This window comes from Heteronotia binoei, chromosome 14 (genome assembly GCF_032191835.1).
Source record: "Heteronotia binoei isolate CCM8104 ecotype False Entrance Well chromosome 14, APGP_CSIRO_Hbin_v1, whole genome shotgun sequence".
Classification (NCBI taxonomy): domain Eukaryota; kingdom Metazoa; phylum Chordata; class Lepidosauria; order Squamata; family Gekkonidae; genus Heteronotia; species Heteronotia binoei.
Genome location: NC_083236.1, coordinates 14,933,847 through 14,958,766, shown reverse-complemented (window position 1 = coordinate 14,958,766; position 24,920 = coordinate 14,933,847). Strand labels below are relative to the sequence as shown.

At 47.4% G+C, this 24,920-nt stretch overlaps 1 protein-coding gene across 1 annotated transcript; it reads left to right on the top strand.

Annotated features, from left to right (window-relative positions):
* The first annotated feature begins 13,665 nt into the window (after nt 1-13,665).
* Nucleotides 13,666-15,070, top strand: LOC132582725 (toll-like receptor 2). Its single transcript, XM_060254424.1, has one exon. It carries the CDS (start codon nt 13,699-13,701, stop codon nt 15,040-15,042), a length of 1,344 nt encoding a protein of 447 aa, XP_060110407.1. The 5' UTR covers nt 13,666-13,698; the 3' UTR covers nt 15,043-15,070.
* Nucleotides 15,071-24,920: the final 9,850 nt, after the last annotated feature.

Here is a 24,920-nt window from a genome sequence, read left to right as displayed (position 1 = left end):
GCGTGCGGAAGGTCCCCGTTTCAATCCCTTGTTGTACCCGATTAAAAGATTTAGTTTAACAAATCTGGGAGAGTCCTTTCTCTGCCTGAGAGCGCTGGGCTGTAGTCTGATTTGCTGTGAAAGGTCTCCATACATTACGTTGCAAATACGCTGTGACGGAGAAGGGGTCTGGCTTGGGAAACTATAAAGGGGAGCATGATATGATAATGCATGGCTGGGTGCATGGTAATGCCTGGCTTCTAGGTAAAAGGTTAAATCTCTGGGGCTTGAAAAGACCTTCTTTGGGTTTCTTCTTACCTGAGTCTATTGACAACTGTTGTAGCAGTTTAGTCAGGCCATTGCATGAGGTATTTTTATATGTGAAATTATTGTGCAAGACACACTCTTTGTGCACAGTTCCTTTCTACTGATTGCCTTTCAAAGAGAAGCCTCTACATCGTCCGTTCTCCTTCACCTTTTCTTCCTTGCCTCTCTCCCCCCATCCACACACTTAATTTTGGGTAATATAAATGGCAGTGGCTGGATTGAGGATGTAAACTACATATAATTCCCCCCCCCCCCATTGGAGCTGAGCACTAGATTTATTCTCCTTTCCAGTTTCCCATTTCCCTGTTACAATATTCAGGAGTGTATTAGTGAGGAAGCTCATTTTCCTCCTATCTGTCCTGTAAGGCAGTGCCCCTTTTTGTATGTATCTGGTTGGCATCATCAGCAGGCTCTGCATTGGCAAGAAAAAGAGAGGAGGTGGAGGTAACAGCAGCAGTGCAGAGATAACCTTCCACTAAAGTATTTCTGTGCTTTTCTGCTGCTTTCAAAAGTACAGCTGTGTAAAAGCAGATGGAGTGCTGAGTCTTCCTAGTTTCTCAGTGTCCTGTGTATTGTTGATGATAGATGGATAGTGTCTAAGGTACATACTCTGTGTGAAACCTACTTGGCTTCCTGTGTGAATGGATTTATGCGCAAGCTCTTCCCCAATTCTCTTCATGCCATCTTTCAGTCATGGATTTTACTTCTTCCCGCTTTGTGTAGTGATTAAGAGCAGCGGACTCTAATCTGGAGAACCGGGTTTGATTCCCCATAGCTCCACATGTGCCCAGTTGGGTGGTCTTGAGCCAGCCACAGCTGTCTCTTAGAGCTCTCTCAGCCCCACCTAACTCATGTCTGTTGTGGGGAGAGGAAGGCAAGGCAAATGTAAGCCGCTCCAAGACTCCTTCGGGTAGTGAAGGCGGGTAAAGCCAACTCTTCTCCTTTATGTTGCAAAGGCTTGCCTATGGTATATGTGGAAAGAATGTAGAAGACACGGGAAAAGGGGTGGAGGTGCAACTACACTTGCCTCTGCGATGTGCTTTCCTCCTACACCCTTGCAAACAGTGCCAACAGTGAGATGTGTGCAAGTGATACAGTCCCTGCCCTATGAGCTTCCGATAACTGTTGGGTTTCTCTTCTTCCTGATCCTGTCACAGTGATCTTTGTGAGGGATCTTGCTATAATTAAAGCATGATAACCATAAGTTTAGCTTGTTGGCTGAAGAGGTGAAAATGTGCTGGGACTGTACCTAATGAAAGTGCTTCTGTATTTGCAACAGCGGACCCGTGAAATTGCATGACTTCCCTGGCCTACTTGAAGAGACACAGCACTTTTATCCTTGCAAAAAACTCCTTCAGAGCACTGCTTGCCTGCCTTTTGGCTAACTATTAAGGCTTAGTAGAAGCTGATATAGAACAAGATGGATAGCCATGTTTGTTGAAAAGAGCAAAAGTCCAATAGCATCTTCAGGACTAACACAATTTGTGGCAGTGTATGAGCTTTCATGAGTCACAGCTCGGTTCAGATACACTTCTTCAGATCTGAAGAAGTGAGCAGAGATTCAAGAAAACTCATACCCTGCCACCGATTTTGTTAGTCTTTAAGGTGCTACTGGTCTCTTGCTCTCCTCTAGATCCTGGTATGTGTTTGCTGCTTACTACTAGTTTGGTCACATCATGAGAAAACAAGACTCAGTGGGGGGAAAAATAATGCTAGGAAAGTTGGAAGCAGCAGGAAAGGAAGACTCATCATGAGATGGATTGACTGAATAAAGGAAGCCATGGCCTTCAATCTGAGCAAAGCTGTTAGTGATAGGACAGTCTTGTTGAAATGTTTGTCAGCACAAGCAGGTATCAAAGATAGTGGATTGTTTTCCTGTGAATCTGACTCAAGAGGAGTTGCTGTTGGAGCCTTTTTTTCTTCAGCAGGGAACATCGTGAAGTTTCTCTTCTTTTTTCAAGTTGTATATTTTGGGGGTGGTAATGTCACCAGAAGTCTCTGTTTCCAGAAGTGGCAATTTGGGGAAGTGACATCACTTCATGTTTCCGGCAGTGATATTTGGGGGAAATGACGTCACAGGAAGTGCTGTCACTTCCTGCTTCCGGCAGGCGGCGCGGGGAAACGATGTCACAGGAAGTGATGTCACTTCCTGTTTCCGGCGGTGGCATGACGTCACCGGAAGTGCCGTCACCGGAAGTGATGTCACTTCCTGTTTCCACCGGCGCGCACGCGCACACACAATCATTCCCCCCTCAAGGTATCCCTGGCTGGCCTGCAGATATTATGGCCACCCAATCACACTCTGTCTCCGCCGCCTCAGCCCAGTGCCAGAAGTGTGCGTTGCTAACGCGAGTTTAGGTCGAACGTCACTTCCGGTCTGATTTTGCCATAACCCGGCGGGCCGCATAAAAGTCCTCAGCGGGCCGCATCTGGCCCGTGGGCCGTAGTTTGAGGACCCCTGCTCTAGACAGACCAACCTGGACTGTATCTCCAACACTGTTTTCAGCTCCAAGCAAAAGAGAAATCACTCTTTTTTCCGACAATGCTTGCAGGCAGCCACCAAGGCAAGCTCCAGGGAGTGTATTATGCAGTCTTTGCAGCTGCAGTCGCACTGGCAGCTCCCAATCTTCTTTCTCCTCGGGGGTTCTTCTGGGTGGGATGTACTAAAACGAATGACAGGATGGTCCATAGGAAACAATAGCAGAGCCTAGATGGTCCATAGGATATAATGGGAGAGAAGATTGTCCATTGACTTGCATGGGCTTCATTGAAATACATTGCACAGAAACGGTTGCAAGAAAAACCTGGAATGGATAATCTCTCCCATTATATTCTATGGACCATCCAGGCTCTGCTATTGTTTCCTATGGACAATCGTCTGCCAACTTCCAGGACTGGATTGACAGTGCTTTGCCAACCTCCAGGACTGGATTGATATGGGAAAATGTACCTTGCCAACATCCAGGACAGGATTGACAGGGGAAAATGTACCTTGCCAACCTCCAGGACTGGATTGGCAGGGGAAAAGGTACCTTGCCAACCTCCAGGACTGGATTGACAGACGAAAAGGTACTCTGCCAACTTCCAGGACTGGATTGACAGGGGAAAAGGTACTTTGCCAACCTCCAGGACTGGATTGACAGGGTAAAAGGTAGTCTGCCAACCTCCAGGACAGGATTGACAGGGGAAAAGGTACTTTGCCAACCTCCAGGACTGGATTGACAGGGGAAAAGGTACTTTGCCAACCTCCAGGACTGGATTGACAGGGTAAAAGGTACTCTGCCAACTTCCAGGACTGGATTGACAGGGGAAAAGGTACTTTGCCAACCTCCAGGACTGGATTGACAGGGGAAAAGGCCCTCTGCCAACCTCCAGGACAGGATTGACAGGGTAAAAGGTAGTCTGCCAGCCTCCAGGATTGGATTGACAGGCAAAAATGTACTTTGCCAACCTCCAGGACTGGATTGGCAGGGGAAAAGGTACCTTGCCAACCTCCAGGACTGGATTGACAGGGGAAAAGGCCCTCTGCCAACCTCCAGGACTGGATTGACAGGGGAAAAGGTACTTTGCCAACCTCCAGGACTGGATTGACAGGGGAAAAGGCCCTCTGCCAACCTCCAGGACAGGATTGACAGGGGAAAAGGCCCTCTGCCAACCTCCAGGACTGGATTGACAGGGGAAAAGGCCCTCTGCCAACCTCCAGGACAGGATTGACAGGGTAAAAGGTAGTCTGCCAGCCTCCAGGATTGGATTGACAGGCAAAAATGTACTTTGCCAACCTCCAGGACTGGATTGACAGGTGAAAAGTTACTCTGCCAACCTTCAGGACTGGATTGACAGGCTAAAATGTACTTTGCCAACCTCCAGGACTGGATTGACAGGGGAAAATGTACCTTGCCAACCTCCAGGACTGGATTGACAGGGGAAAATGCACTTTGCCAACCTCCAGGACTGGAGTGACAGGGGAAAATGTACTTTGCCAACCTCCAGGACTGGAGTATTATTTTTGTTACACGGAGAGGCTTTGAGGTGTTTTCTTTGACAGAAAATGAGGCAGAGAAATGGAATGGCTGTCACTCCCAGCGCAGCATTTACAAGTGCCATGGCACAGCCCTGTCATGGAGAGATAGGAGTATTGAATTATATTGCAGGATTATTAAGTCATTTTCTCCCAGCTCTGGCAACTAAAAATATGGGGATAATAAATTTGTTCTGTGCATTATCATGGTATTTGTAAAATGTTTAAACAATCCAAAGCCTCTCATATTCTACACAAAGTAGACTGGAAGTGGCCAAAGAGGCCATCTAGTCCAGCCCCCTGCTCAATGCAGAATAAAGCATCCCTGATGAGTGTTTCACCATCCAGCTGCAGTTTGAAGAGGGGGAGCTGCCCACCTCCTTAGGCAGCTGATTCCATTGCTGAACTACTCTTACTGTAAAAAATGGGGGGGTTTTGCCCATAGTTTAAACTCTTAGACTTAGGGATCTGTTGTAGTTCCTTCACGGCTCCCTCCAGTTCAATTTATTTTAATGTATGATCAGCTTGATGTTCCAAATCTCAGTCTCTTCATTTCTTGATCACAGTGTACTACAAGCACAAAGTTTTATTTGATTAAAATTTTAAAAAAATTAATAATTCTAAATATTTTTGTTGTTTTCTGTCAACCTAAACACACATAAATTGGGAACCCAAGTTAATAATTAAATACTATAGGATAGGGGTCGCTAACGGTAGCTCTCCAGATGTTTTTTGCCTACAACTCCCATCAGCCCCGGCCAGCATGGCCAATGGCTAGAGCTGATGGGAGTTGTAGACAAAAAACATCTGGAGAGCTACCATTGGCCACCCCTGCTATAGGACAGAGACGCCTTCACAGGAACCAGGCCCATCATGAACTGGAGTTGTGTATTAGCAGTGTACTGCCCAAAATTTCCAAGTGATCTTTCTCAGTGGTTTCAGTATGGTTAAAAGTATGAGAGACACTCCTGAGGCACCCCAACAAAGTAGTTAAGAACAGAAGGGAAACCATGTTGGATCAGGTCAATGACCCATGTAGCCCAACACTCTGTGTCATACAGTGGCCAAAACCCAGGTGCCATCAGGCTTCCACCAGCAGGACCAGATCTCCAGAAGCCCTCCCACTGCTGCCCCTCCCCCAAGCACCAAGAATACAGAGCATCACTGTCCCAAGCAGTCTAGGGTTCCCAATCCTCAGGTGGGGGCAGGGAATCCCCAGGTTTGGAGGCCCGCCCCCCACTTCAGGGTTCAGAAGGTGGGGGGGGGGGAGAAATGTCTGCTGGGCACTCCATTATACCCTATGATTATGAAGAACAGTTCCCATAGAGTATAATGGAGAATTGATCTGTGGGTATCTGAGGTTCTGCGGGGAGGGTCTGTTTGTTGAGGTAGAGGCACCAAATTCTCAGTATAATATCCAGTGCCTCTCCCCAGAACACCCCCCAAGTTTCAAAAAGATTGGACCAGCCAGTCCAATTCTATGAGCTCCAGAAGAAGGTGCCCCTATCCTTCATTATTTCCAAATGGAGGGAAGACATTTAAAAGGCATGCGGTCCCTTTAAATGTGAAGGCCAGAACTCCCTTTGGAGTTCAGTCATGCTTGTTGCACCCTTGGTCCTGTCTCCACCCCCAAAGTCCCCAGATATTTCTTTAGTTGGACCTGGCAACTCTATAAGTGTTCCCTCTATACCTTGTTGCTAATAGCCACAGATGGACCTCTGTTCAATATATTTATCAAGCTCTCGATTGGGAAATACCTGGAGATTTTGAGGGGGGTACAGTGCTATACAGCCCACCCTCCAAAGCGGCCATTTTATCTCCTGGAACTGACTTTGGTTGTTTGGAGATCAATTGAAATCACCGACATCTCCAGGTGCCACTTGAAGTCTGGCAACGCTATCCCAAAGCCAACAGGTAGGACAGTAGTCTCCCCTCAGTTGGACTGAGACCACTAAAAAGCCATACCTGGCTAATACGAGCCCCAAAGGAAGCCATAGGTGATGGTGGCAAGAGTGGCTAAGGAGCACAGAAGCACCAACAGGAAAACACTGCCCCCCTGGGTATTTGGCGAAAATCATCTAACAGGGGTGTCAAACATGCAGCCCAGGGGCCGAATCAGCCCCCCCCCCCAAGCAACTGGCTGTCATCTGCTTCCCTCTCTCTCTCTCTCTCTCTCTCTCTTGTTTCCTTCTGCATCACGGCCTGCTTTGCCAGGCTTGCTTAATTGCACAGGAACTACAGAGCAAAACCTTGATTTTCTCCATTGGCTGAGGTTCCTTCCTTGGAGAGGAAGGGTGGGGGGAGGCAGAGCTTGCTTTGCCAGGCTCTTTCAATCACACAGCAGAGCTACTGAACCAAGCCTCTCTTCCTTCTATTGGCTAAGGCTCCTCCCCCTCCTGGTCCCCTGGGGAAGGAAGGAAGGAGCCCATGGGAGAAATACAAAGAAAGCACCTTTAAGACCAACGAGCGCTAATGTTTTAAGCATGTTTTGTTTTAAATTTGTCCTTTATAAAGTTTCTATCTTTGCTACCTAATATTAAACAGGAACACACACAGCCCAGCCCAACATGGTTTGGCCCTGCAAAGTCTCGTTTATGTCAGATCTGGCCCTCATAACAAATGGGTTTGACACCCCTGATCTAGCAGGACATTTATGACAGTGTCTGCCCCATACCCAGTTCAGAAGGCAGGCAGGAAATCCTGGTGTTGCGCTGCCATCCCTCTCTCAAACACCTTGATGTCAAGCCATGTTCACTGCACTATTCTTCACATTGTTTGGCCTATTTAGGACTGGAATGTAAAAAAAGACTTCCAGAATTGATGGCAACAAAGCCAAATTTCCCAGCAGGCTGCAGAGGCATTGGTCCACACGCATCTTCTCTTGGATATATTTTTTTTTAGCTTTCTGACCTTCAATTGTTAAAAATGAATCAATTTCCACATAGGTGATGGCCTCAGGCAGAAACATTTTGCTGCCTACAGAACTGACAATATGGCAGGTGATGATGGCAAATACCTCTCACTACAAATGTGAAGTCTTCAGGTTGGGCTTAGCTTTGTGCTGGGTGAAGTGTGCAACTTGTAATACTGAAAATGAGCTCCTTTCCGAAAAAGTCAGCTTCTATATTCTCACCAACTCTCTTCCCCCCCCCCCCAAGAATTTGGATCTGAACCAGGATCAATAGGAAAAGAGGGGATTCAACACCCCCCATTCACACACACCATCTGCAGGCCTGTTCCATATCGCAAGAAGACGCACCTATATAACTGCTTTTTACAACTTACAGTGGAATCCTAAAGAGAGTTATACCCTTCTGAAGAACTGTGAGTGCGCATGAAAGCTCATACCCAGAATAAAACTTCGTTGGTCTTAAAAGTGCCACTGGACTCAAATTTTGTTCTGCAGCTTCAGGCCAATGCCACTAGTACCCACCTGAATCTGCCTTCCAGTTCCAGTCGACAGTTTTGGGCTGGAAAATACCTGGGAATTTGGGGGTGGAGTGGAGCCTGAAGAGGGCAGAGTTTGAGGAGGCAGGAACCTCAGCATGGAACAATGCCATTGAGTCCACTCTCCAAAGCAACAGGGGAACTGAACTCTGTAGTCTGGAGAGAAATTGTAAAAGGGGGCATTCTCCAGGCCCCAACTGGAGGATGGGAACCCTCAAGACGACTGTAAATTTTATATCTACTCCTGCATGCCAACTCTCATAGGAAAACAATTTTGCCTCTCCAACATCTCATTCAAACCAGCCTTGGGATTCTGCTTTGGGCTTTTCATCAGGCCTTTTTTTGTAGAAAAAGCCCAGCGGGAACTCATTTGCATATTAGGCCACACCTCCTGATGCCAAGCCAGCTGGAACTGCATTCCTGTGCATTCTTGCTCAAAAAAAGCCTTGGCTTCCATACTTTTCTTTCCACAGCTGTGACTGGGAAGTCAACACACACACATCGCACTAGGGTTGCCAATCCCCAGGCGGGGACAGGGGATCCCCTGGAATGGAGGCCCCCCCCCACTTCAGGGTCATCAGAAAGTGAGGGGAGGGAAATGTCAGCTGGGCAATCCATTATTCCCTATGGAAACTGATTCCCATAGGGTATAATGGAGAATTGATCCACGGGTATCTGGGGCTCGGGAGGGGGGCTGTTTTTTGAGCTTTGTTGTTGTTCCATTGCACAGTCAGGAGAGCCAGTTTCGTGTCGTGGTTAAGTGTGCAGACTCTTATCTGGGAGAACCGGGTTTGATTCCCCACTCCTCCACTTGCACCTGCTAGCATGGCCTCGGGTCAGCCATAACTCTGGCAGAGGTTGTCCTTGAAAGGGCAGCTGCTGGGAGAGCCCTCTCCAGCCCCACCCACCTCACAGGGTGTCTGTTGTGGGGGAGGAAGGTAGAGGAGATTGTGAGCCGCTCTGAGACTCTTCGGAGTGGAGGGTGGGATATAAATCCAATATCTTCATCTACTTCACAGGGTGTCTGTTGTGGGGGAGGAAGGTAAAGGAGATTGTGAGCCACTCTGAGACTCTTCGGAGTGGAGGGTGGGATATAAATCCAATATCTTCATCTACCTCACAGGGTGTCTGTTGTGGGGGGGGGGAAGGTAAAGGAGATTGTGAGCCACTCTAAGACTCTTCGGAGTGGAGGGCGGGATATAAATCCAATATCTTCATCTACCTCACAGGGTGTCTGTTGTGGGGGAGGAAGGTAAAGGAGATTGTGAGCTGCTCTGAGACTCTTCAGAGTGGAGGGTGGGATATAAATCCAATATCTTCATCCACCTCACAGGGTGTCTGTTGTGGGGGAGGAAGGGAAAGGAGATTGTGAGCCGCTCTGAGACTCTTCGGAGTGGAGGGCGGGATATAAATCCAATATCATCATCATCATCAGTCGAGTCCAACTCTTTGCGACCCAATGGACAAAGTCACGCCAGACCCTCCTGTCTTCTACCATCCTCCACAGTCTGCTCAAAGTTTTTTTGAGCTAGATGCACCAAGGTTGCAGCATAGCATCCAATGCCTCTCCTCAAAACATCCCTCAAGTTTCTATGAGCCCCCAAAGAAGGTGCCCCTATTTAAAGAAGGCATTTAAAAGGCGTGCGGTCTCTTTTAATCTGATGGCCAGAACTGCCTTTGGAGTTCAATTGTCCTTGTCACAACCTTGGTCCTAGTTCCACCCCCAATGTCTCCTGGCTCCACCCCCAAAGTCCCCAGATATTTCTTGAATTGGACTTGGCAACCCTAACGTGCGCGCACACACACACACAGAAACACAGATGCCTGGCCTGCCCAAGAGCCTCACTTGACTTTATTGGAGCTGGGCAGACAGTGAGGGTTCAGCTATTTGTGTCCGGAATTGCGTGACATCATCGCCTGTGCTTGGAACTGGCTGTGTCGCCCGCATTGAGTTCAAGAAGGAAGAGGGGGGAAATGCACACAGAAGATCCTTTATTTCCAGACTCCTGTTAAGCAACACATCGGCAACCATATCCTTCTGCATTCAGAGTTCCGCAAAAGGCTTGTGAAATAAGTGGTCTGGGCCCTCTCCAGAAGCCTGTTTTACTTCTGGTGTAATTTTGAAGAAAGAACCAGATGCAGATCAGGAAGGGGAAATCACATCTGGAAATGTGAAAGACAGTCACTCTTGGCCCCTCCCCCAGTTCCAGAAAGAAGGGCCCACTCTGCCAGATCAGGACGCTTTGGAAGCAGATTTCACCCAGCCTCTCTGGGGCAGAAAAGGATTCTGGAAGCTGGAACAGGAGGTAGGGGAGTCCTTCTTTGTTTTGACGCTGAGGTGTCATTTGTCTCTTGCCATAAGCCGGAGGTTGCTTCTAGCATCCTGCCTCTGGAATAACAAAAATATTTGGCTTATGATAACCCAAGGGTGTTCTTGCAAGGCTGGCTGGTAAAGGAATGTCTTCTCTGGTTTTATTATCTGTTTCCTTCCCTGCAAGGGTCCTCCTTAAAAAAAAAAACCAGAAAATGATTTTTAAATTGGAGTCATACGACAGAGTTATAACTGATGGAACAGCAAATGAGCAAAAAAAGACCTGCTTTTCTGTGAGACTGGACCATGCTCAGTCATAAGTTGTCAGCTGTTGTTTGCAGGAGGAGTGCATTTATGCTAAAAACCACCTGCTGGGAGAGTTTCCTTTGACTCTGTATTACTACAGCAATTATTTAAGTACAGTACGAGTCACGAGGAATGTCAGCTCACTTCTTGCAGAAAACACCAGAGAAATGTTGATATCCTAAACTCCACACTGCAATAACACTCCCACCCACACATGGCTAACGGCTCAGGTGCAATAAAACAGGTTTGCTTTCTGACCTTCCTACCAGCAATTCCCTTGTCTAGGCCCCATCTCTCACCAAGGTAGTTGGCAACTGTAGGTTTGTGTTTGGGCTGCAGTACTTCAGATGGCAAGCTGTAGCTCCTATGAGAGAATACAACAATTCCCTGCATGTTGAAAACTAGCATCAGACAGGACACAGGGTTGCCAGTCTCCAGGTGGTGGCTGGAGATTTCCTGAGGTCACAACTGGTCACTGGACAACAACAATCAGTTCCTCTGGAGAAAATGGTTGCTTTGGGAAGGTGGACTGTATAGCATTATAGCTCACTGAAGTGCTCCTAAACCCACCCTCCTCAGGCTCTACTGCCAAAATCTCCAGGAATTTCCTGACCTGGAACTGGCAACCTAGAGAGAAGGGTTTTAGCCATCTCCTTGTAAGGTTTCCGATGACCACCAGTGGGGAATGGGGGGACAGTGTTACTAGATCCAGGATGGAAAACTCCTGGAGATTTGGGGATGGAGTCTGGAGGGGGGGGGCAGGGACCTCAGTGGGGCACAAGGCCACAGAGTCCCCCCTCTAAAGCAACCATTTTCTCCAGAGGAACTGACCTCTAGTCTAGAGATGAGCTGTAATTTCAGGGGATCCCCAGGTCTCACCTGGAGGCTGGCATCCCTATTTCCTTGGCATATTAATTTTTAAATGCAGACGCATTAAATCATCTGAGTTTCTATCTGCCAACTGAAGCAAAATAATCCCAAAGATGATTCGCACTAGGGAGAACAAAATGTATATGGAGTTCAGTGGCAGCTTTTCCCACAGTGTGGCGGGATTGAGGCTCCCGTGTAGTTCAGAATTGCAGTGATAATATCATATAGAGATGGAACTTAGTTCCTGTTATTTATTCTCTTCCGTTTGCTCATGTGGTCAGTCTCTCAGGACACCAACTCTAGGTTGGGAAATTCCTGTAGATTTGGGGGTGGAGCTTGGGGAAGGAAGGGGTGGGACTTCAATGGGGATATAATACCATAGAATGCATCTTCCAAAACAGCTATTTTCTCCAGGGGGACTGGTCTCTGTTGTCTGGAGATCGGCTGCAATTCCAGGAGATCTTCAGCCCCCACCCGGAAGCTATAGCAACCAAAAAGAGTAACGTGAAAAGGTAGAGCAGTAAGGAAAAGCCACACGGGCATTCACGTTTCACACGAGGTGTCACATGCTGGGGTAGGGTCAGGCAAAGTCCAGGGGCAGTCCAAGGTCTGTAGCTGGGGAGCAATGAGGGTCCAATACACCAAAACCGAATCAGTCCATGTATCGCAAGTCAAAGGTCCAGGAGCCGAAGTCGGGGGGGGCGGGGTCCAGAAGCCAAAGTCAGAAGCCGAAGTGGATGCTAGAACGTCAGGTAAGTGACTAGTTGCTTCCACAAAGTCTTCTCCCAAAGCCCACAGCTATATAGCCCTCTGCTGGCTGTTGCTCATTTGGATTAATTGCTGACTCAGAGGGCAGCCAGGATCCTGCTGGGACTCAGGCATCCTCACTCCTAGAAGAGGCAGGATCCTTTTAAAACTCAGGGCTCAGGGAGCGTCTTGCTCGTGAGCGTGCCGCCCTCCTCCGGTCCCTGAGATCCTGACGCAGGCGGTCACGTACATGAGCCACCCGAGAGGGCGAGGCCTGGGGGCTTGGATCTTCTCCAGTAGGCGGCCGGGGCACGGGTGCAGGTGGCAGGGGCACAGTTTCTTCTGCAGGCTCAGCTTCTTCTGCAGGGTCCCCAGCACCCATGACACGAGGCTTCAACGAGCTTCGAAAATGACTAAAACAATTCATATTGGAGACCAACGCTCCTACATTGGATAGAAAGACGACGGAGAAAATGGCTGCTTCAGAAGGTGGGCTGTGTGGCGTTATACCCTCCTGAGGTCCTTCCCCTGCCCAAACTCTGCCATCCTCAGCCTCCACCCCCAAATCTCCAGGTATTTCCCAACCCTAAGTGCAATGGACATTTGGGTACGCTTTACATTTTGTGATGTATAAATTGTATGTTATCATTGTGATCCAAGACTTTGATACTGTATCTTTAAATTGCGACATTAATATACTAAAGTAGACACAGATTTCTTCTCCGTAGTGTTGCATCCCCCGTGTGGGGCCTGGAGATCTCCCAGAATCCCACCCCCAAATCTCTGAGAATTTCCCAACCCAAAGCTGGCGACTCAGTTTATGACTAGTGTATTCTAGGTGAGGCCTGGTGAGAACTGGAATTAAAATTGACCTTCAGGCAACAGAGATCAGTTCCCTGGAGAAAACAGCTGCTTTGGAGGATAGACTCTATAATATTAAACACCCCACTGAAGTCCCTTACATAATAAAAAGAGACCGGAAACTGTGTCCTTCAGGTGGCATCTGGAGAGTGCCACTGTTACAATTGATCTCCAGATGACCAAGATCAGCTCCCCTGGAAAAAATGGCTGTTTTGAAGGGCAGACTTTATAGCAGGTGTGGCCAACGGTAGCTCCCCAGATGTTTTTTGCCTTCAACTCCCACCAGCCCCAGCCAGCATGGCCAATAGCTGAGGCTGATGGGAGTTGTAGGCCAAAAACATCTGGGGAGCTACCGTTGGCCACCCCCTGCTCTATAGCATTATACCTTGCTGAGCTCCCTCCTGCCTCCAAACCCTGTCCTTCCCAGACTCCACCCTCAAATCTCCAGGTATTTTCCAACTGAGAGCTGGCAACCCTGCCTGCTGACCACGCATAGAGTTCTGAGATGAGAGCAGGGATTGCAGAAATGCCTGGAGAAGTCACAAAGGCACCACTGGTGCCGTCATTTCTATTCCATTCGTGAAAGGAAGGGGGTATTTGCAGTCTCTCAAATGTCAGGGTTTTTTTGGGGGGGGGGGGGTTGGGGGGGCTCCCACCCTTGCAGGGAAAGTAGTTCAGGAGTCACAGATAGACAAAGTTGTAGAGGGTTGAGTTACTACTTGCTACCTCTTGTTCTGTCTGACATCCATCAAAGGACATAAATGGCTGTTATCATTTTTGAACTTCCTGCCATAGATTTCCTGTGATTCTTCTCTTTTCCAGGCTTGGTATCATGTGCAGAACTCAGGCCTTTATGTCCCTCCTTCTCCTGGGACTGAAACTCCCCAAGGCAAAAGGCAACTGTGGGTTTTTTGAGTCTGAAAAACTCTGCGTTTGTTCACTGCTGGAGGAGTCAGAGACTGAAAACGTTTTGGAATGCTTGCAAGCCACCACATACGAGCTTCGAGGCGGAAACCTGGAAAAATTTGCCATGTTTTCAGAAATGACACCATCTCCATACATTATCGATATTCTCCAGGCCCTGGAAGTCCGCAAGCTCATCTTTACAGACCTCGTTGTACCAGAGATTCAATTGCCAGGAGCTCTGGAATTTGTTTCCCATCCTCCTCTGCTCTCAGAAATCGAATTTGTAAACTGCACTTTCCTTAGGACAGCCGGCCGGCGTTACAAAGATGGGCCTTCCCTGCTGCAGGTTTCCTCTCTGCGTTTCCACAAAGTGACAGCTGAGTCTCTGGCTGACAGGCGCAATGATTTGACCGGTCTGACAAGATGGCTGGAGACCCTGAAGAATTTGACACTCACCGAATCACAGGTCACCTCCATCCCATGCGAAATCAGCCAGGTGTTCACTGGATTGCATTTCCTTGATGTTTCAGGAAACCATTTCCAGGACAAGAGCATCAGGTCTTCATTCTGCCTGGGAGCTTTCCCAGCACTCCAGGTGTTAAAACTCCACCACAACCAGCTGAGCTCTTACGATGCTGCGTGCGAGGCAGTTGTTGCCCTCAGCATGCTCACTCACTTAGACCTCAGTCGGAACGATTTCCTGCCTGGATTCTCGCCCTCCTCCGAGTGCACGTGGCCTCAGACCCTTCGGGTTCTCAACTTGTCCAGCACAGGGCTAGAACATGTGGAATGGTCTCTGCCACCCAACCTGGAGACCTTAGACTTGAGCGCCAACAACATCTTTACCCTTGATCTCTCACTTCCTGCCTTGAAAGAACTCTACCTGTCCAATAACAGTCTGCAGGCAATCCCCTCAGTCGAGAATCTCCCTCATCTGGAAGTCCTCAGTGTCGATCAAAACCAGATCTCACATCTGCCTAGCCAGAGCCTGCTGCAGCTGAGGCACTTGAAGGTCTTAAAAGCCGGCCACAATCTCTATAATTGCTCTTGTCCTTATACCCAGCAGCTCCAGGACTTGGCAAGCAAGCTGTCCTTACTGGCCGACTGGCCTCATGACTATACATGCCAATCCCCTCCTCATTACGAGGACTCCTTGGTTAAAGATATGCCTTCTTCAACACTGCGGTGCAACCAAGCTCCGGTCGGACGTGGCTCCGTGGTCGTCTTGCTGTCCAGCCTTCACCTGGCTCTTTGCCTGTTTCTGATTTGATGATCATCAAACTTTTATTTAGATCAGTTCCAAAGTTCCAGCTGCAACTACTGAGTTATCCAGCATACATGACAGGGTATTTTTGAAAAGAACATTTAGAATTCCACACTGGTATGAGATTGGAATCCATGCATGTAGCACTCTCTGCTGCAGTGTGTTGTCACTTAGAATTATATTCCAAGACTTTTAGAAGTCTAGGGGAACAAAAAATCCTTAGAACAAGGAATTTAACCAAACAGACCCTATTTATTTTAGAGGGTTTAAAAAAAAAAAAAAAAACCAGCCTCTGGGGTTGCTTTATCTAGGGAGAGAACTGCATGGGGAGAGAGGGAAGCTTTAACCCAGGGGTATTACACATGTGGCCCAAAGGCCAAATCGGCTAACTTTGCAGGCTCTCTCAATTGCACAGGAGAGTTACTGAGCCAAGCCTCTCTTCATTCTGTTGGCTGAGGCGCAACAAGCTAGTGAGGTGGGTTAGGCTGAGTGTGCGTGTTTGTCTGTGTCCTTTATAAAGTTTATATCTCCCCTACCTGGCATTATATTTTATGACATGCATGGCCTGGCCCAACAAGGTTAAATTTATGTCAGATCCGGCCCTCATAACAAATGAGATTGACACCCCTGTTTAACCCTTTCCTTCCTTGCAGTTTTCTAACACACCCACCCACCAATATGTTTACTTTTGCCAAGGAAAATTTATGAGTACCTGTATCCCCACCCCCACCCCCCACGCACGCATATACTGGGGCTTAAAGGATCTGTGGTTGTCTTTTTCTAGTGAGAAAACAGGAGGGGAGGAAAGGGTTACCATTTCCCACTCTGCTGGCACCGTTCTCTGCTCCTTGATAAGCAATTTCTGAGGCTGCAATTGCTAAAGAAAAATAATGTGATATAAAATATAAACAGTATGTAGGAGGGGGAAATAAAAGTGAACCCTCAGAACACACAGACTGCATCAAATCCTCTGGGAACAACCAGGAAGTCAAAGAAATATTAATCCTTAGATCATATAAATTCATAAACTACAACAAAGAGAATAAATTAGTTGAACCTTAACATACACCGGGGAGGCCAAACTTGCTTAATGTAAGAGCCACACAGAATATACATCAGAGAGCTGCAAGACATGAATGTCAGATGTTTGAGAGGCCACAAAGACCAGGAGAGAGGGAAGCATATTGATGGGGGGAGAGAGTGGTGGAAAGAAAGCAGCTTTAAATGCATTCTCCAAGCTGCTGACTGGCTTGGCTTCGAAAAGTGATTTAGAGAGACAAATGCCTTCTCTAAGCTGGCCAGTGGGGTGATGGGGGCTCTGAGAGCCACATAATATGTGTGTATGAGCCACATGTGGCTCCCAGGCTGCAGTTTGGCCACCCCTGACATACTCAGTTCAGTAGCCTGAAGAAGTGTACATGCACATGAAAGCTTACACCCAGATTACACTCTGTTGGTCTTAAAGGTGTCACTGGACTCAAACTTCATTCTTAACATGTACTGACTGCATTGGAGAATAGTCTGTACTAAAGAAGTCTTCAGGAATTGCCTTTGGCAGGGCCCAGAGAAATGGATCTACCTGATCATGGTTTGAAGTTTGGAGGCTGACTACTTATTTTAGTTTTTAGATTGTAACCTTGTCTTGTATAACAAGAGCTCAGCATAATAGAAGTTTTGCATGACTTGAATTTTGTTGGACTGCACGAACATTCTTTTGAAATGGCATATTTCCCTCTGTAGAACTGCACATTTTGTTTCTGGTTGCACATATAAAAAGCCCTAATGCAGAATTCTACCAATTGGGATGTAATAAAATAACCTCCTGGAATTGTGGGAGTGGGAAGGGGTAGAGGTTCCACTTAACCTTGCTGGGAAAACTGTACACATGTAGAATTTATAAAGAAGATTGGGCTCCACTTGGACTGTTCCATTATCTGCAAAACACAAATAAAAGAGGCTTATTTTTAATGCAAATTATTATTAATTATTATTATTTTGAATAGTTTCTTTACATTCCGCCCATTCCCCGTGGGGGCTCAGGGCGGGGCACAACATGATAAAATCACATTAAAATCATATATTAATAAAAGCAATTACAATTATTCCATAAACAAAAAGCTCGGCAGAACAGTTTTGATGAGATGGTGCAGCTGGACAGTGCAGCCAGTCAGCACAATAGGATATACAGTATATACAGTAGGGGAGGCTGACCGATCTAATGGGCAAATGCCCACCGCCTCACCCGAAGACCTGGCGGAACAACTCCGTTTTACAAGCCCTACGAAAGGCTAGTAAGCTAGGTAGGGCCCAGATCTCTATAGGCAGCTGATTCCATCAGGTTGGGGCCAGGACCGAAAAGGACCTGGCCCCGGTAGAGGCAAGATGGGCATCTTTTGGGCCGGGGACAGTCAGCCTATCCTGGGAGGCTGAATGAAGCGACCTCCAGGGCATATACAAGAAGATGCTGGTCCCAGGCCCCGTAAGGCTTTAAAAGTCAGAACTAACACCTTGAAGCGGATCCAGTACTCTATAGGCAGCCAGTGCAGGCCACGAAGCACCGGCCACATGCTCATCCGAATGGGTGTGTCAGAACTGGGACGAACTTCAGAAGATTCCAAGACTTGTTACAAAGTTAGGATCTTTATTGAAGAACTACAGTACTAGAGCAACGAGATAACAGTAATGCCAATTCTTGGCAGTTGGTTACATTTTAAGCCATCAGCAAAGCACAATAAAGCTATCATTCACACGGTTACAGACAAGTGTCTCTTTTCCCAGCATTCGTTATCAGAAGGGAGGATGTTCCCCTGTGGTGAAGGCCAAACGGCCTGTCTTCAAAGGGCACCTGTGGATGTTAAGCAGAGACTATCTGTCGCCTGCTCTACTGCCCTAAATATTTGGCATAGCTAAGAGGGCAGGGTTAATTACTGAGATTAGGCACTCTATGTTAGTGTTAGGTTACAGCATGGAGTCGGTTTGGTCAAGGCAGATAGAGCAAAAGTTACAAGTTCTGACATACTGCCCCCCCTTAGCTCTTCGCCTTGGGCTTGTGTGGGTACAGTAGGTGGAATCTTTTGAGCAGTTGAGGAGCAGATACATCACTAGCCTTTACCCATTCATCACAACTCGGGGGGAAATACTTCCACCTAATAAGGTAGTACAACACACCCCGTTGAACTTTGGAATCTAAAACCTCCTGCACCTCATGGTGACTCTGACCCTTCACTAAGGTTGGAGGCGGTTCCGGAGGGCGAGGATGGAAGAACGTAGCTCCAGGATCTTTGCGAAGAAGGCTGCAATGAAAAACAGGGTGGATCTTACTCAAGGATTTGGGCAGTTCTAATTCTACAGTCACCTTGTTGATAACCTTTTTTATCTTAAAGGGTCCCAGGTATTTTAGAGCGAGTTTACGGCACCCCTGCGGGAGGGGCAAGTTCTTTGTGGACAGAAAGACAGTCTCCCCCTCTTTTAGTTCCCATTGGGGGGCGTGCTTTTTGTCAAAATGCCGCTTGTACTCCTTCTTCGCCTCCTCCAGGTTTTCTTGAATCACCCTCCACCCCTCCTGCACACCTTCCCACCATTGTTGACATGAAGTGGGCTCCGGAGATCCGGATGGCAAGGGAAGGTTGGGAAAGGGCTTCCCTTCGTAACCGTTGACTATTTGGAAGGGAGAGGTTTTGGTGGAGGAATGAAGGCTGTTATTGTACCCATATTCTGCGAAGGGGAGTAGTTCCACCCAATTTGTCTGTTGGTAATTGATAAAGCATCTCAAGTACTGTTCGAGAAGCCCGTTCACTCTCTCCGTCTGTCCGTCCGTCTGCGGATGGTACGCGGAGCTAAGCCCCTGCTCAATCCCGGCTAGTTTACAAAACTCCCGCCAGAAGTTGGCAATGAACTGTGGCCCGCGGTCACTAATGACCTTGTATGAACGAGTGTAGGCGGACCACGTGATTAAAGAATAGCTGGGCTAATTTCTTGGCCGTGGGGAGTTTTTTGCAGGGGATGAAGTGGGCTTGTTTGGAAAACGTGTCTACCACCACTAATATCACCGTTTTCCCTTGAGATGGGAGTTCTACGATAAAGTCCATCGAAACTACTGCCCAGGGGCGGCTTGCCGTTGGGAGGGGAACCAAGTGACCCGGTGGCTTCCCCCCCTTCGCTTGGACATGATGCAGGTGGGGCAGGCTAGCACAAACTCAGAAACATCTCTTTTTAATTTTGGCCACCAGAATTGCCGAGTAATCAGATTGAGGGTTTTTACGTATCCAAAGTGGCCGGCTAGCCGGCTGGAGTGGCTCTGCTCCAGGACCTCTTTTCTTAGAGATTTCGGCACGTAAATTTTCCCTTTGTGAAACCAGAGCCCCCCTTCTCCTTTCTCTAGCCCATCGGGTCGCTCTGGCCCCTCTAACTCTGTTTCTGTGGCGAAGCGTTCCTTCTGTCGTGGGTCTGGGACTCCGGTTTGCTTTCCGGAGCGAGTAGTGACCCCCCCTGCGACGGCGGAGGGGGGAATGAGAGAGTCAATCACTTCCTCCCTCTGGCTCTCGTGCTGGGGCATGCGCAATAGCGCGTCAGCCAAAAAGTTTTTGGTGCCGGGAATGTGTTTCAGCACGAAGTCGAATTTGGCAAAGAACCCCGCCCACCGAATCTGTTTTGCAGTTAGTTTACGGTGGCCGGTGAGGGCCTCTAGGTTTTTGTGATCGGTCCAAATCTCGAAGGGGACTCTGGCTCCCTCTAGCCAGGATCTCCACGTTTTGAGGGCGAACATTACTGCAAAAGCCTCTTTGTCCCACACTGACCAATTCCTCTGTTCATTTGAGAATTTGTGTGAGATGTATGCACAGGGACGGAGTTCCCCCTCCTCATTTCTTTGCATTAATATGGCTCCTACGGCGACGTCGGAGGCGTCGCATTGCACCACAAAGGGCTTCAGTTCATTGGGGTGAGCCAGTATCGGTTCAGAGGTGAATAGTTGTTTGAGTTCCTTAAAAGCCTGGTGGCACTCCGGCGTCCACGTTAGGCGTGCGCCGGGTTTTTTCGCCTCATCCCCTTTTCCCTTCGTCTTGAGGAGCTCGGTGAGGGGGAGCATTACCCGGGCGAACCCCTTAATGAATCCGCGGTAAAAATTTGCGAACCCGAGAAATGATTGTAGCTGCCGTCGGGTTCGAGGGGGTTCCCAATCTAGAACCGCCTGGATTTTTGCGGGATCCATCGCTAGTCCCTCCCCGGACACCCGAAACCCCAGATAGTCTAGTTCCGTTTTGTGGAACTCACATTTTGACAGTTTAGCATACAATTTGTTCTTACACAGGGTGGTTAACACTTTTCTCACCAATGGTACATGCGATTCAAGGTCCTTAGAATAAATAATGATGTCATCCAGGTACACCACCCCCCCCTTGTACAAAAACTCTCTCAACACCTCATTGATAAAGTTCATGAACACCCCTGGCGCCCCTTGGAGTCCAAAGGGCATTACTAAGTATTCGAATTGTCCCATGGGTGTGTTGAAGGCCGTTTTCCACTCGTCCCCCTCTTTAATCCGCACGCGGAAGTATGCGTCGCGGAGGTCGAGTTTGGTGAAAATTTTCCCCTCGGCCACAGTGTTCAATAGGTCCTTTATCAGTGGGATCGGGAAATCCCGTTTATCCCACGAAAATCTGTGCAAAGCCTCAGCCCCCCATCCTTTTTCTTACGGAATAGGGCCGGGGCTGCGTGGGGGGCCGTGGCGTTCTGCACCCGCTGCAGTTTCCGGATCAGCTTCAAGGGCAAGCCCGCGTAGAGCTATTCAAGATCAGAACTACCCCAGAGGAAGTGAATAGGCCATTGATGGTTTTTATAAAGAGAAAGTGCCAAAATAAGGCTGCTTTTGATCCTGGGCTGTTTGCGGAGGTCATATTTTAAAAGCATGCCCTCTTTAGTTTAGTTTAGTTTAGTTTATTTATGATTTATATCCCGCCCTTCCCACCAAGTGGCTCAGGGCAGGTTACAGCATATAAAATCTAACATGGAGATATAAAAAATTTAAACATGTTACACAATTTACACAGTTAAAAACAGTTAAAAACATTATGGGTGATATGGCAATCGAGTAATATGAAAAAGAGAGAAATGCCCGATCCAGAGTCATACATGTGCAGTAATCATTAGCATGGTAGCATTTCCAATTCAATAGATTAGTCAGATAGAAAGCGAACTTTTGGTCTCACCTTAATAAAGCTGAGTAGAAAGTTTAGTATTAAATTTTTGAAAGATGTCTGACAAAAATAACAGATTTTCCTTCCACAATGAATGTACGTAGTTGAATGAGTTTCTAATGTTGTCTTCTAAATGATGAAGTAGTTTATTCATCTCAATAGGAGCCATTTGTATCTATTAAATTAATGAGATGTTTGGAAGGTTGCAGGTATTGATTTAATTATTAAAAATTAATTGCCCAGATTAGTTTGAAACAGATTTTTCTACATTAGGTGATACAAGAGCAAAAACCTCCAAAACGCGCTGTTGGTATTTTTTGTTTTTTACCAGACTCCCAGACTTGCATGTATCTTAGTTAATATAATTAAAACTCCCACAAATATATATATATAATAAGATTTTTTAAAGCAAACAAATAGAATTCAGATGGGAGCTTGAGAGTTATCTGTGACTCCTTTTTACAAGAAATGTGATCAGGAATAATAAAAGCTCTGTGCAGATCACTGACATGTGGGGAAAGCAAGAAGTGGGGATAGGCACAATGCTTGCTATCTCCCCCCCACCCCATCCATGCATTGATCAGTCATTCTTATGCAGCTGGACTCTGTTGAAGTCCTCAACAATATGTGCAAACAGGGATCAAAAAGCAGGGTCAATTATCCTAATCTCTCCCTTTGCCTGTAGTAATTATCCCAAAACATATTCCCAGGGATATAAACAGCTTTCCTTCAAGGCAGGTCACTATAAATTGTATCATATAGGGGGCAGTATCATATAGTGAGTTTAGCCAGCTTGAGGTAAACAAGAATGTTTATTGAACAAAAACTGAACTGCACAAAAACAGGCCACCACATTTGGCCTGAGTTTAACATGGGCCCTTATTTGGGCAGCAATCCACCCTATGGGTCTCTCCAGGATCCTTTATTTGCATTTGCTGAGAGAAATGTCTTGCATCCTGATTGGCTGATTCTCAAAAACAGCCAATTGGAATGTAGGCATCAGGGTCATGGAGGACAATGAAGGTCACTTCAAGGTCAACTAATAGGAAAGGAAAGGTCCCCTGTGCAAGCACCAGTCATTTCTGACTGACTCACAGCGTTTTCACGGCAGACTTTTTACCGGGTGGTTTGCCATTGCCTTCCCCAGTCATCTATGCTTTCTCCCCAGCAAGCTGGGGACTCATTTTACCAACCTCAGAAGGATGGAAGGCGGAGTCAACCTCGAGCTGGCTACCTGAAAACCCAGCTTCCGCTGGGGATCGAACAACAAACCAACAAAAATAACAAACCAGCAGTCAAAACAACCAATACACAACAGGACGGAGCAAAGATTTATCTCATAGCCATCCTGGCTTTTTTTTTTTTGTTACCCAAAGACTTCACTTGAAGCAATATCCCCCCCCCCCCAATTGTCAATACTCTTAGAGCTTTAGCCCCACACTGGACCTTGTTTTTATTTGTGTCTTGTAACAGCCATTGATGGGTCTGATCCTCCAGTATGCCTCATCTCCTCGTTTTAAAGCTGTCTAAATGAGCGGCCTACAGCCTCTGCCCATGAATCCCACGTTGTCAAGACAAACTTTTGTAATATTTATTTAATTCATTTCTTTCCTTAATTCATTCGTACCCTGCCTTTCCCCCTACTGGGGACCCAAAGCAGTTCTCTCCTCTATTTTATCCTCACAACGGCCCTGATAGGGAAGTTATGTATCCAAAGACAACTGCGCCAAAAATACCAAACACTTGATACAAAATTAGAAAATTGCAGTATTTTATGAAAGTGCACAAGCATCCAAAAATTCATACATGAATTAAAAAACAGTCTTATACAAAAAGTCCCATACAAAACGTTGATTTCACTGAGTGACTCCGAAGAAATTTACAAATCCTCATCGGGTAATTTACTCCAAAGTAATACACAGAACGGACTCCATCCACAGATGCTGGCTTCAAAGGTAAATTCACCTTCATTGGCTTGATACCACGTTCTGCTGATTACAGCTTCTTCATAAGCCAACTGAACTTGAATTTGAACCTGGGCCTGCCAGAGACTAGTCTGACACTCTTAGCCACTGCATCACACTGGCTCCCCTTTGTGGTGAGTGAGCGCCAATCTTTTTGGATAACACCTGGTCTTGTAATCACTGACAAGTATAGAACCTTGCCTATGGCAGCTCTGAACTTATTATTTTCCGGTTGTGGTGTGATGCTACGGAGGCCATGGATGATGCAGCATCCCAAACAGAATCTGGCCTGTCCTCCTGAGCCCTTTTACCCTGCCTCCGTGAATTTTTCTCCTTCTCCACTGCATGACACTGTTGTTTGCAAGGTCTCCATAAGGCCCAGTCACTTCTCTACCTCTGCCATTTCCCTGCTTATCCTTGAAGCCGCTTACATTGCTCTGAAGACAACTGTCAGGAAATGCCAGACACAGAGATTAAACATTAACCGTAATTCTATCTCTCTAGTAATGCTATCTGTGTCTACAGCCCCAGGGAGCGGGGGGAGAGACGGGTGTAAAGACGAGAGCATTGTCAGCCATGGATGCTGAGCAGGTGAGTGCAGCAGAGGGGAGCCAGAAGGAACAGAAGCTCCTGTCTAGCTGGAAACGATTCTCTCTCTCTGCTTGGGCTCTGTGATGGTATCCACACCTGAAGGTGCTCGGGGTCAGCATTGGCTGCCTGCCCATTTCTCCCACCTCTCTTAAACTTTTCCCTGCTCACTGAGTCCTAGAGATGGCAGGGGATTCACCCCTCCTTCTGCTGTGTTTCCTTCCAGGCGGAACAGGAAGTGTGCATTCGAGCAGCGGTGGGACTTCGGCAGATGCCAGGTAGAGTACCCAGAGCTGGCCTGTCTCGGAGAAAGGGTGTCCGCAAAGTCTCCCTCTAAGGGGATCCATCATGCACAACGCCGGATAATTGGCTGTACCCGACGCAAAATTGCCCTTTGACTAGGCAGTGGCAAACGGGTAGGGCTGACTGAATGCTGTTTAGGAAGGTCAGAGCAACATGGAACAAAGTAGAAATATCAAAGATTTCAGGTTTTCACGGCTGGTAACATCATTAGGGTTTGTAGAGTCTTTCGGGATCAAGTGCCGTGTTCTACTGGAGAAACTTTTCCTTCCAGACGTTTCGTTCTCAGCTGCGGAGAACATCCTCAGTGGCGTTGCAGCCGGAGCAGGCGCTCTGACCTTCTTGGCTGCTGTGCATTGAGTGAGGCCAGGGCTGCTGGAGAGCTGCCATTTCTAGCAGCCCTGGCCTCACTCAATGCACAGCAGCCAAGAAGGTCAGAGCGCCTGCTCCGGCTGCAACGCCACTGAGGGTGTTCTCCGCAGCTGAGAACGAAACATCTGGAAGGAAAACTTTCTCCAGTAGAACACGGCACTTGATCCCGAAAGACTCTACAAACCCTAAAGTAGAAATAGCTTTGTGGCATGTGAATATATGGATAATGAAGGTGCTGAGCAGGTAGAAACAGAGATACAGCACAATGGATGGTTTTGTTTTGTGTACTGTTGCATGACAGCGCATGCAGAACCATAATCGATTTGTATTGGGGACATTTACTTAAGGTTGTCAACCTCCCAGTGGGGTCTGGAGTTCTCCCTGAATTACAACTGATCTCCCAACTATAGAGACCAGTTCCCTCCCCTGGAGAAAATGGCGGCTTTAGAGGGTAGATTCTGTGGCG

Bases quoted from the DNA above. Each gene is read 5' to 3' on its own strand.
- LOC132582725 (XM_060254424.1), top strand. From the start codon at position 13,699: ATGTGCAGAACTCAGGCCTTTATGTCCCTCCTTCTCCTGGGACTGAAA.